At 41.2% G+C, this 12,841-nt stretch overlaps 2 protein-coding genes across 2 annotated transcripts in view; one reads left to right on the top strand and one right to left on the bottom strand.

Moving 5' to 3' along the window:
* hk1 (hexokinase 1) overlaps nt 1-4,424 on the top strand; it is a 21,741-nt gene extending 17,317 nt beyond the window's left edge. Inside the window, exons 13-18 of the mRNA XM_036546375.1 lie at nt 559-654; nt 961-1,060; nt 1,228-1,411; nt 1,937-2,092; nt 2,171-2,404; nt 3,277-4,424. Of these exons, the coding sequence (XP_036402268.1) occupies nt 559-654; nt 961-1,060; nt 1,228-1,411; nt 1,937-2,092; nt 2,171-2,404; nt 3,277-3,424 (918 nt within the window). The 3' untranslated portion in view covers nt 3,425-4,424. The remainder of the gene's footprint in view (nt 1-558; nt 655-960; nt 1,061-1,227; nt 1,412-1,936; nt 2,093-2,170; nt 2,405-3,276) is intronic.
* A 2,022-nt stretch (nt 4,425-6,446) lies between these two features.
* tacr2 (tachykinin receptor 2) lies at nt 6,447-11,716 on the bottom strand. The gene is made up of 5 exons (XM_036546384.1): nt 11,310-11,716; nt 9,212-9,406; nt 8,530-8,680; nt 7,280-7,476; nt 6,447-6,636 (listed from the first exon to the last, which is right to left on the bottom strand). The coding sequence occupies exons 1-5, from the start codon at nt 11,714-11,716 to the stop codon at nt 6,447-6,449; spliced, it is 1,140 nt and encodes a 379-aa protein (XP_036402277.1).
* Between the last annotated feature and the right edge of the window lie 1,125 nt (nt 11,717-12,841).

The following is a 12,841-nucleotide window of genomic DNA, read 5'->3' as shown; positions in this document are numbered from 1 at the left end:
ATTATTACAGGTGGATGGATTGCAAACTGTTCTGTGGTCTGACAGGAGTGATGGAATGCAAGATTGCTGGTGGCACAATGTTCTGGCACCACGCATCAAAGAATGTAATTAGATGTTCTCTGTTGTATAGCCCAGTTGTGGGAATGTGGGTAGGAACACTCTCACTGGAGACTGAGACACACATATGTGTTATGTTGACTCTGCCTTTGGTATGGCACATTCACAGAGGCTCTTTAACCAATGACGTTCCTTCTGTGTGTACTTACTTTTGACAGTTTGAAGCATGTTTTGTCAACATATATGAATATATAGAAAAATGTGCTTAAAAGTTGCATCCTGTGTGTAAGCAATGAGAAATAACTTATTGTTTTGCTAAAAAAAAAGTTACTGTTGCGCTCATTTGAGTCATTTTGCTGGTCAAGTGGACCAAAGATTTATTCAATGTCACTTTTTAATAAAAAAAAAAAACTGTAATACTCTGTCCCTCTGCCATAGATATGCTATGAAAGTTGCTGTTTGCTGAACAAGTAGTGATGTAATGGTCTGTTTGCAACCCAGGGCATCCTTGTAAACTGGACCAAAGGGTTCAAAGCCACAGATTGTGAGGGGGAGGATGTGGTGGGCCTGCTGAGAGAGGGGATCAAACGGAGAGAGGTGAGTCGAGCCCTGAGACCCCTTACAGCCTTACTGCCTGAGCCTGATGCATCAGTACCAAAGGCCTGCAGGGAGAACTGCTATTCCACTCTTTAAATGACACCGCTTGTATAACTTCAGTAAATATCACAGTGTATGTGCATGCATCTATGCATGTGTATGTGTGTATGTGTGTGTGTGTGTGTGTGTGCGTGCGCATGCTTGTGTTTGTGTGTGTGTGTGTGTGTGTGTGTGCGTGTGCGTGTGTGTGTGTGTGTGTATATGCCTTTGTGTGTTTCTGACTCTGTTCCTGGATTGTGCCTGCAGGAGTTTGACCTTGATGTAGTGGCGGTGGTGAACGACACCGTGGGGACGATGATGACATGCGCGTACGAGGAGCCCACCTGCGAGATCGGCCTGATTGCAGGTAGGCTAACCCCTCAAAAGCGTGGGTTAAATATGTAAGGACAAATCAGGTATGCTTCTTAGTCCTCATCCAGGTCCTGTATTCAAAACCTTTTCATGTTGTTAGAGATTAGATTATGATTTGCTGAAAATGTGAGGCGCACATGTGTCACGCTGGTGTGCTTTCAGGAACGGGCAGCAACGCCTGTTACATGGAGGAGATGCGGAACATCGAGATGGTGGAGGGGGACGAGGGCCGGATGTGTGTCAACATGGAGTGGGGCGCCTTTGGGGACAACGGGTGTCTGGATGACATCAGGACAGCGTACGATGTTGCTGTGGATGAGTTCTCGCTGAATGCGGGGAAACAGAGGTGACCTTCCACTCTTCGTCCTCACCAGCGATACACTGTTATCTATGACTCTCTGCTGATGTCATCAGTGCCACAGATACACTGCTATCTGTGACTGTGCTGATGTTCCTTGTTTCTCATTCTTAATTGTCTCCGGAACAGTGCTTGGCTTGATAGCGCTTGAAATGATTGAACAGTGCTTGAAATGATGACTATAAATTACTTGATAATCATATATTAATAATGTATTAAATTTAATTATTATACATATAATAAATCATTATTATAATTAGAATAAATGGATATTATAATTACAATAAAACAATGAATTATTTATAGTGATAATTATAATTTTTTTTTGCAGAAAAAAATTTACATAAAGAGTAAATGGAACAAATGTTTTCAGGTATAAGTGTAAATGGCCTTGTTATGAACAGTCTATCACCAGATAGATCGTCTTTTCTGCTGGAGGTGATTTATCCTACAGGGTGTTTTATGGCAGTGAATGCAGTTAGCAGCAGCTCTGGTGTTTCCTCTGTTTCTCAGGTACGAGAAGATGTGCAGCGGGATGTACCTGGGTGAGATCGTGCGGAACATCCTGATAGACCTGACGAAGCGAGGCTTCCTCTTCAGAGGCCAGATCTCTGAGACCTTGAAAACCCGCGGCATCTTCGAGACCAAGTTCCTCTCCCAGATCGAGAGGTGGGTGAACGGACACATGTTACATGTGTGTGCTGCATTAGACTGTGTGGGCCCTTAATGTCTCGTATCGCCCTCTAGTGACCGTCTAGCGCTGCTGCAGGTGAGGTCCATCCTGCAGCACCTGGGGCTGGACAGCACCTGTGACGACAGCATCATCGTGAAGGAGGTGTGCGGCACCGTGTCCCATCGGGCAGCCCAGCTCTGCGGAGCCGGCATGGCCGCCGTGGTCGACAAGATCCGTGAAAACCGAGGACTGGACCACCTGGAAATCACCGTGGGGGTGGACGGGACCCTCTACAAACTCCACCCACAGTGAGTAGCAGGGGACTGGGATAGTTTTTTTTATCCGTATTCCACTGTTTGACTGTGAGGATACCCAGGTGTTGGAGTGACTGTGCATTTTTCAGGACACAAAACATGCATTTTCATGTGGTGGTAATGGGCAAAGTTGTGAGCAACATGACTGCCCACTTAAACCAGTTCAATGCACTGGTGCAACCTGCACTGCTGAAACTACCATGCTGTTGCCCTCCAATAGCCTACTGCAGCCTTGTGTAGCAAACCAGAACTTTTAATACAGATCTGAAAGGAAAGATGATCCATTTCCATAAAAGGATGCAACAAAATATCTCCCTCAAGAGATCTCTCCAGCTTGAAATTTCAGTAGAAAATTCTGTTCTAGTACGGTACCTGAATTCATTTTCAAGTTTACTAGAGCTACTGCAGTGTTGTTGTTGACAATTTTTGTCCACTGGCTTGTGTTTAAAACAAGTCTGGCTCCTCCATAATTAATGGAATTCAAAAGCAAGAAAGGGATGACATCTTGCAGCAGTATTTTTACATTGCTATTATGTCTTATGTCTTATCTTGTATACCATATTGTAACCTAGTTGTGCAAATAACTTTAAACATTCGGGTATAATTTTTGTTGAACTAGCTACATTATTTAGTAGACAATTGAATGATATGTAATTCAAATTATATCTGATAAACAGGATTTGAATATAAATTGAATAAATGGTCAATTTAACCATTTCATCTATATATCAAAAGTAACAATCAAATGTATTGCATGAGCCAACAGCCATGTTGGATAATATCAAATCTGCCTTGAGAAGCTGCGGTGACTTTAGAAAGTATGTTTATACTTTCTTATACTTACCTCCGTCCTGCTCTCTCGCCAGCTTCTCTAAGATCATGCACCAGACGGTGAAGGAGCTGGCCCCGCAGTGTGACGTGAACTTCCTGCTGTCGGAGGACGGGAGCGGGAAGGGGGCAGCCCTGATCACCGCAGTGGGGTGCCGTCTGCGCCAGCAGGAACAGCAGAGCTGAATCCCAGCCCCGCCCCCGGCCACCACCACCATCCCAGAATGCATCACTCCGCAGTCACCACACTCCCACAACCCACTCTTCTCCCTTTGTCTTCCTGGAGATTATTATACTCCTTCACTAGCCATACCATCAGCTACCCTCAAACTCCCTTCTCCTCACTCCCTGCTCTACTAATTCTGCTCCACCTCCCTCATCCTCTTTCCCTATTCTACCTCCCAATCTCCCAAACACTGGTTGTTTTCATATTATATCCCACTGACTATCTATGCCTGCCTTTCACCTTTCAAAGGGAGTTCAAGACAGAATTCACATATGCATATACAGTATACAGCATATGACATATGATCTTAAAACCCTAACCTTCATAATACCTGCTATACCAGAGATAACCTTTTGATTAATGTATTTTAAGATCTTGTAACACAGCTGTAACTATTCCTATGAATGTATATTAGAAAATAAAGGGAAGATGTCTCTATGAGAAATGTAGTACACGTGACCATGTATCTGTTATTTACTTCATTTGTGTATTTGAGCGCTTTATGATCACACCAGTCTGTAGGTGCGAATTGAGAGACAATGATAGAAGGTTTTAATTGACAGGCTGGGACCTGAGGTTTTATTCTGTAGGCTTGATTCAGTATTTCTAAACAGTCAGAATTTGTGTGCTTCATAACATTTCCTGATGGACATTTCAAATAAGAGGTCAAAATGACCCTGGTTGCTGTGTCTTTGCTTATGTATTTAGCATTGTAGAGTACCTTAGCTATATGGCTGGAAAGAATGCTTACTGAGGTTCTCATTACTCTTCATGCACCTGTGTGAACAACTGTGTGTCCTATTGTAAGAGAAGCTTTAACATTACATGTGTAAGACCATATGATCAACGCATGCCTTATCTGGGGACACATATAGGGTATAGGGTCTATTTTTACACCAATATTGATGCACTAGTGTTCCTGAGATTTATAAAATGGAATAAATTACATTTTATTTTGATGTGCAGTGAAATGTATGAAGTTCTGTCTCTTTCTTGTCTTTCCAGTTGACTAAAGTGTCACAAGCCTTCTGTAGCCATTTTGGTCCACACTACAAGTAGAAGACAGCTGAAGCTAGAAGTCTAACTTCTTTCAGTAGTGAATGAACTCATGTATCCTATCAGCTACATTTACATTTATTCATTTGGCAGACACTTTTATCCAAAGTGACTCACAAGTGAAGAAGAGTGCAACACTGCCACTGCCATGGAATATAGGTATGACAAATTACATAACACTGTCCATTTTTTTTCTCAAATGTTATGAGTTATGAACAGACATGTTTATGATCAGAGTGCTTGAGATCATTGAAGCCATTGAGACATGCACAGATATCCATTGAAACAATCTTTTCAAGTCCTCAAGTCCTGAAAATATCTTTCATGTTCTGCATACCATGTATGATTTAGTTACATATAAGCATTTTGGGAGAACCAAAAAACTATGAAGCTGGAAGAAGCTGGTGTGTTTTGCAGTAGAGCAGAAATCATGATCAGAAATATGAATTGTGCTCTAGCTGACAACGTAATTAATTTCATGACCTTATGATTTCAACAACAGAGGCAGGCAAAAAAGACTGCACTCCATCTGAAATTAAATGACTATTTCAAAGTGCTATATCAATGAAATTCTACTATACCAATATACCAACCTTAAAAACGATTTACTGAAGACTCGCATAGCATGAAATTGAATTAAAAATCAACCAGGTGCTCACTGCCAGATATTTAAATGGGATGAGACTGTTAAGGCTTTCACTTGGAACTTACAGCTGCATAGAGATAAATAGTTCTATGTAGTACTGGTGCTAAGACTTCAGTATTGTCTAGATACAGTTTGTATTTTCCAGCACTGGCTTAGATATACAGCTTTTATTTATTACAATCACTCTATTGACATGATGTGTTCATGGTTACAAATCCTATTCATTCTTTTACTCTTTGACCTACTTGAGGATAAGGGCTTAAGATCAAGTCCCTCTAAGGTGAGTGGTACTATTCATAAATTAAAGGCATGCTGGTGTGAGTGTGAGTTTCTGTCAGTCTGTTACAGCAGATGGGAAATGTGTACTGTATTCTTGCATTCGGTCAATTTATCCCACTACATTCAACATTGACACCACTTAACAGACTTCACTCTTCACAGCAAACATTTCTTTAATCTAGACATATATTAATATTAATCTCTGTTTTGATTTGCCAATACACAACGCAATATGTCAACTTGCCACATATTTGCCATCTTAAATATTTGCCAGCTGTCACATGGTTCAGAAACATTTTTAAATATAACTGTACCCATGAAAATGTCAATAGTAGAATACAGTAACTATAGAACAAGATCAGGACCCAAAAACTCAAAAACAAATGTGTAGAGAGTATATGTGCACACTAAGACCAATCCTGTATAGAATATATATGCACACTTGACATCATAAGCATATATTTACAGCTGGATTCACCTTTACCCTTAAATTCTTGTTGTTACTATTGTCATTATACTATACAACATATGGCCCACTTTCCTGTTTTTTACATAGATTTTTACATGGAAACAAGACAAACTATCACTGTGATGAAACAACACTGACAACTAAGGCTTAGTGTTTATGCCCTGGAAGTTTTCCTGCTGCACCTCCTTCTCCAGCTGTCTAACATTCCTCTTTGAGGTATATGGTGAGGTATATACAGTGACTGCGCGTGACTCTGAGGAGTCATATTCATTACGTTACATTAAATTGTTGGCATTTAGCGGACGCTCTTATCCCAAGCTACTTACATAGATTACAGTTTTTTTTTTTTACATGTTACCCATTTATACAGCTGGATATTTACTGAGACAATTCTGGGTTATGCACCTTGGCCAAGCATACAGCAGCACCGAACCGCCATCGAACCGTCAACCTTTACGAGTCCTGCTCCTTACCACTATGCTACGCTGCCACCCCCTCTCCCGGAGTTTCCTCAGCTGCTTTCACTGTCCGTTCAGGCTTTTATCAGCTTGGTAATGGTTTCCTCCTGGTCGGCGGAGTTCCGGTGGACCACGGTGGTGGTCTCGGTGCGATAGCTGCGCGTCATTCGGAAGGTCCTGGTGTGCTGCAGCTCCATGTTGTCCTCCTCGGATATCTGGATAAACGGACACCAGCGGAACGCACTGCGAAATCCTGACCGGAATCTGGGAGGAACAAACGCGGTCAGACCGGGCTTAGGGATTGGCCGCTTCCGTGGCTTTAACATGCTTTGATTGGTGAAGGCCACTGCCATGACTGTGTTTAGGACATTGCAGCAAAATGATCACGCACGCTACAACATTGCAGTGAATTACATCACAGTAGGGATGTGCACCTGCCCAACCTGAGTTTTTACTTCAGGAAGTGGGCTCGTGGAGAAGCACAGGTATGCTGATCCTTCATGGCAGTGCTTAATCTCAATCATGTGATGTCTGGAGCACAACCAAAATCACCTGATATATTTTTGGAACTGTTCCCGTGGGTTTTGGTTTTGATCTAATTAGTGTGCATGAGGAAAAATCCTAAGAATAAAGTATTCTCTTCAGACTACTTAGGATATTGCTTTCGTGTATGGTTTCCTTACAAAAAACAGCTTTGGGGCTTTGGATTTTTGTCCACTCGTATTTCCTCATATGTTTTGTGTGTAATCGCTGCATATACTTTTGGTGACCTACTCATACAGCAGTTTGTCAGTATTGCCAAACATTCAGATAATACTTTGTATCTACCTCTCTAACTCTCTAACTCTTCATGAATGGACTACACTGCCTAATGTGTTGAATCTTGGAGTGTTGGCTCTCCCTGTACCTGTGGTTCAGACAGCAGTAGATGATGGGGTTGTACATGGTGGAGCTCATGGCCAGCCAGAAGATGGCCAGGTACACCTGCTGGATGTACTTCTGCTTGTAGATGTCCCTGTTGAAGCTTCCCAGGAGAAAGTAGATATGGAAAGGCAGCCAACAGAAGGCGAAGGTCAGCACCACTACAATCATCATCTTCACCACCTGGAGCGTGACACAATACAAGGTTAGAGCATTTTATAAGAATCTGTCACTTTTCCACAGAGCCCTCTAGGTAATGCCTGTCAGCCAAGAAAAAAAGCCTTTTCATAAAAGCCTTGCTGGTTACCTATGACTGCTAGAACACCTACAGCCTCAGCGGTAGGTTTTTTAAAAAAAGGCATTCTGATTCATGTTTGCCCCCTTCTGCGTCACAGCACAAGAAATGCTGGGTTGGGTTGTATCTCAAGTCAAATTACAGGTATTTTTTTTTAAACAAATCTAAAATTCCATTCTGTTTCGAGGTGTTGTTTGTGCCTAAATTAAGTTGCATGTTTAATTGGTGAGACTTGTGTCACTCCTGGGAGTAAAGGGTGATAATAACCTAAAGACACTAGATGGCAGAAAAAAAAAACGCTAATGTAATTATAGTCTCCCTGCATTCCGTGTTCTTGAATAACAAACCAGCAGGCTTTAATAGCTGCTGTTTGCTTTAGAAAATATAGGACTAACTTGTTGTATTTGTATATATATCAATATGCTAAGGATTTAATGCACATTTTGCAACAATACTTTGTTTAAACCCAGCGTGGCAATGTATATTCTTTACCACTTTGCTTTGAATATGCAGTATTAGAACAGAACTTGTTTATCCACTTTGCATTCCAATGAAACAAAAATTGTATTAATCATCCCACAGAGATTAACATCCACAGATTTGCCGGCCCAGTAATGGAGTTGTTGAGAGAGTTACTTTTGTATGAGACATAAACACTTTAAAATATATAACTTTTAACATTAGGTTAAATTTAACAGGAATGGTGCCAATCAGAGAAATTTTGTTTGATCCCAGCGTATTTCTGTTCCCGTGATAAAAAATCTGAGAACCTAAACTCTAAAGCTTCAGGTAGCAATTTCATGTGTAATCATTAAGGAAAACCCATCTAACACGGCAACCAATGCAGTAACTGTACCCAGACGCCCAGAACCTCTCCGTGACTGACCAGAGGCAGAGGTAGAATTGTTCAAAATTCCCAGTGGATTCCACCACAGACTGACCTTGCGTTTTGCCTGTATCTGGTTCTGATAGTGTTCTGAGGCCTCTCCAGGGATTGCGCTGCCCCACAGCGTCAGCCCCACCAGGCTGTAGGTCACCAGCATCACCAGCAGGGGGAGCAAGTAGATCAGTATGATCACGGCAATCTGGTACCTTGGATGGAAAAGTTTCACATGATAGGGCTTAGGTGGTATTTATGATGTCTGTTATTTATCATATTTTGTTGGATAAAAACAGAAAAATACAATTATAATTTTCTTTGTGAACAAAACTATAATGATCATTAATAATATTTATACTGTTGTTTGTAAAATATGAGGACGAGCAAGGTCTAGGCTTTAATGTTAAATCATTAGATTTAATAACCAAGAGGCTCTAACTCTTATCCTTGCAGAAGGACATTATCTTGGGTAATGTACTGCAACTGACTCCACGTTATTAAAAATCAGAACAACAAGCAAAAATGATCAAGCACCACAGTACTCACTCTTGAAATACTGCCCACGCTGCAGAACACTGCACATTACCAATAGCTTTGAGACACAAAAGACAGAAGAGTAGCTGTCTTGCAGTTCATCTTCGATAATTGCGTGTATTATAAACACTTCAAGCGCATGTATTATAAACACCGCCAGGCCTTGCTTTTGGGGGGGGAGGGGGGATGGAATTAAGCGGGGGGCTCACGTGAGCTGGTGTTTTCCTCCATAGTCACCAGGCCAGTCGACCAGGCACACGGTTCGGGGGGAGAAGAACTTGGTCTGGGAGTAGAAGCACTGGGGGAAGGCCAGGGAGAAGGCCACAGCCCAGATGAGCGCGATCACCACCTTTGTTGTGGTGGCGGAGAGCCGGGGCTTCAGGGGGTGAATGATGGCCATGTATCTGCAGGGATTAGAACACACCGCAAATGCGGTGGAAGGGTCCAAATTATGATCAGTTCGAGTAAACACAATTCCCCCCCCCCCCCCCCCCCCCCCACATACTCCTTCACTTACATCCCTAGGCTCTGCTGTGCGTAGACTGGAACTGCCTTGTGGTTGTTGCAAGAATTAAATACACTGCAGAAATAAACATACACTGTGACCACTATATTCCTCTGTTGTGTCTATATTCCTATATTTATTGGTTGTTCCAAGAATAGAAAAAAAACTGCCTGTTCGAACAGGATCCCTCTATAAACAAAAAAAACCTTCCACACATTTTCAAGAATCAGACACAATTTCAATCTTCAAAACTGGATTAAGAAGACAAAATCCATTTAGTACGTTTTATAATCCCTAGTCCATTCCTGCAGAGGCTACAAGTGTCGCAATGCCAGTCATATACTTCAGAGAAAATGATGGGGAGGGATTCTTAGCTAAGTGTGAAATGCTTAATTGACATGGCAGTGATATCTTTCACAACCAACACTTGTGAGAAAAAAATCTGCACATCACTGACACCAAGGTTTTCTGACCAGACCATCCAGTCTTAATAGCAGCTTTGGTTCTGTATGATGTAAGATGTCTGCGTGCTCTGTGGGAACTCGAGGGCATAAGCTTTCGGCCGCAGTGGCACATAAATTGTGATAAGCAACACTGATAATGGGTACTGCTAAATCCAGAAAGATCAGAGACCATTTTGTTCCTGCAAACCTGTTGCTCTCCACATCCACTAATTAAGACAGTAAGGAAGGCATTGTCAGGGTAAGAACAACACATTTGGCCATTCTCAGCGCGTACCAGTTGCCATTAAACAACATTTTAAAATTCTTATCAATAGTTATTTATAATATTCATTATTACGAATACTACATTCACACCGCTATCTATAGGATAAGCTATTTAGTTGTTCATTAAATCCTGTATGATGTAAACATTTTGCTCTCCTAAATTTGCTTTTCGGCATTTTTTTTTCTAAATAACCACACAACCACACAGATGATGTGTAAGTACTTGAAGTGTATTATGCTTCTCTGCCTTTACAGCCTCGCTTTCCTTACGTGGTAAATTTTTTAAGCCATGAACGCTCACATTTGCAGTAATGGTTTTGCAATAAACTCTATTAGCCGGTAGAGGGCAGTGTTTGATAGGTTTGAATCTGTATGACGTCAGGCTGTTTTAAGTTACCCTTTTAACTTGATAAAGTAAATATTGATATTACAGTGCTTTTGCGCGAGGTTGCCTCTCCATCATCATTATTTTTCATATATAATTTTTGTATGTTATGTTTATCATACAACTACTAATAGATCAACAGCTGTGACAATTATTGTGTATGTATGAATTAAAATATAATGGAAATCCTTAAAAATAAAATAAAATACATTTTGTGATGTGATAAATAATGACGTGGAAATGCATTAATAATTGTCAAAAGGGTAACCTGATCTAAGGGTCAAACAGAAAAAGGAAATGTTGCTGCAGATTAGGACAGAAAATAATTCTTATTATCTATGTATGTAACGCCTAAAGTTCCGCTTTTGCATTAGTTTATTGCCTGAATCACGTCCAAAGTGTAGTCAAACCACTTTTTTATTCATACAAACAGAAATGAGGTTCCTTCTAAATGGCTGTGATGCATTAGTCGTATCTCCATCGCTTGCATTTAGTGGCTTTTGCAGTCTTCTCATTTTGAAATCGAGACACAGTTAAATTTATACATTACAGGCTAATAATTATTTCAGAGGGATGATTACGCAAAGTGTTTTTTTATTTCTATCCGTGATGCGCTTCAATTGCCATCGCATTTTCTGTAACGTGCATATTTGAACTAACACAGATTTGAAATATTTTGTGTGGCTCACCTGTCAACAGCAATGGCCGTCATGGAGTAAATGCTGGCAAATATTGCCGTGATGGGGAAGAAGTTTTGAAACCGGCAGTACCCTAATCCGAAGTACCAGTCGTTGTGCAGGGCGTACACGAAATTGAACACCGTATTAAAAGCTGCCATCGACGCGTCCGAGAATGCAAGACTCACAATAAAATAGTTGGTGACTGTCCTCATTCTCTTGTGCGCCAGAATGATCCAAATGACAGTGACATTGCCAATAACGGACACGATTACAATCAGAGCGTACGCGATCGCCCAGAGCGCAACTTGCCAGCCCGGCTGTGCGAAAACATTTATCGTCGTTTCGTTCCCCTCATCATCCTCATCAAATGAAATAGTTGTGGTCAAAGACAGCACAGGGTCCAGAGTTGTGTCCATGTTCAAGTGACCGCTCTTCAAACTGATACCGACGTTAAGCATCAAAGGAGAGTGGATTTTACGCACAGTTTCAGGGACGCCCGTAGCATTCTATTAAAAAGAGATTTTCAGCAAAGGTTGCCATTCCTCATGCGCGCAGGTATCAATAAATATGACTGTCGCCCGTGTTCTCAGTATTCCTCGTTTCTCCTTAAGTTGAGGAGCTACGCCAGAGGTACGCGCGCATGGAGCGGCGCTTGGCGAGGCTTGCTGATGGAATTTTAAGCTGATGTATCTGGACGGTGTGGCTGAGTCTGATTCAGTGAGGTCTCCATGTGATTCCCGAGATGAGGAGAGGAGCAGCTTTGGCTAGAAAGTATGAGCTGTTAAGCGGAGGTGATGGTCTGCCTCTGCATTTGCGCACCGGCGCGCGCAGAGCCCCTTTCGCAGCCTCATTTACATTGTGTTCATTTATACGCATTTAAAGTAGAATAAATGGTAATATCCCTTTTTAAGTATGAAGGTACGTTTCATGTATGCGCCCGGTATCAACTATACTTCAAGGAAGCCTATAATAACAGGTTAATTGTAGACATCCTGTTAAATATTTCTGTGACATAAAACACACGGAAAATATGAATAATTGAACTACATAGCTAAATGATGTAATGTAAGAATATAGGTAGTTTTGTGAAAAGAACAGGCCGTTCAACCCAGCTAGGCTCATCATTTTGTCTTAGGTCTAGAGTGCATCTATGACTGTATTAAGCCTAGTTTTGAACACTCTAAGTGTCTATGTGTCTATGCCTAACTCTATGTGTCTGTGCTTCAAAACTACAAATCCTGGCAAACCATTCTGTTTATATATAACTCTCTGGGAGAAAAAAAAAACAATTTTGTAGTATCAGTATGAGATTAACCTTTAGTTAATTTCCACCTATGTCCTCTTGTTCTGCTGACAGTACTCTTCGTATTACGATGGTTTCTGTTGTCCACTTTATTGTTCTGTCATAACTGTCATTGTTCACATTATTTTTTGTGCAGTATTGGAACAAATAGGAAAAGTCTCAATGGTTTAACAAAAACTGGGAAAATGAACAGATAAAAAGGATTTTCTTGTTAAATAAAAACTGAATACTTCAGTAA

This window comes from Megalops cyprinoides, chromosome 15 (genome assembly GCF_013368585.1).
Source record: "Megalops cyprinoides isolate fMegCyp1 chromosome 15, fMegCyp1.pri, whole genome shotgun sequence".
Taxonomy (NCBI): domain Eukaryota; kingdom Metazoa; phylum Chordata; class Actinopteri; order Elopiformes; family Megalopidae; genus Megalops; species Megalops cyprinoides.
This window is presented reverse-complemented; position numbering and strand designations above follow the sequence as displayed.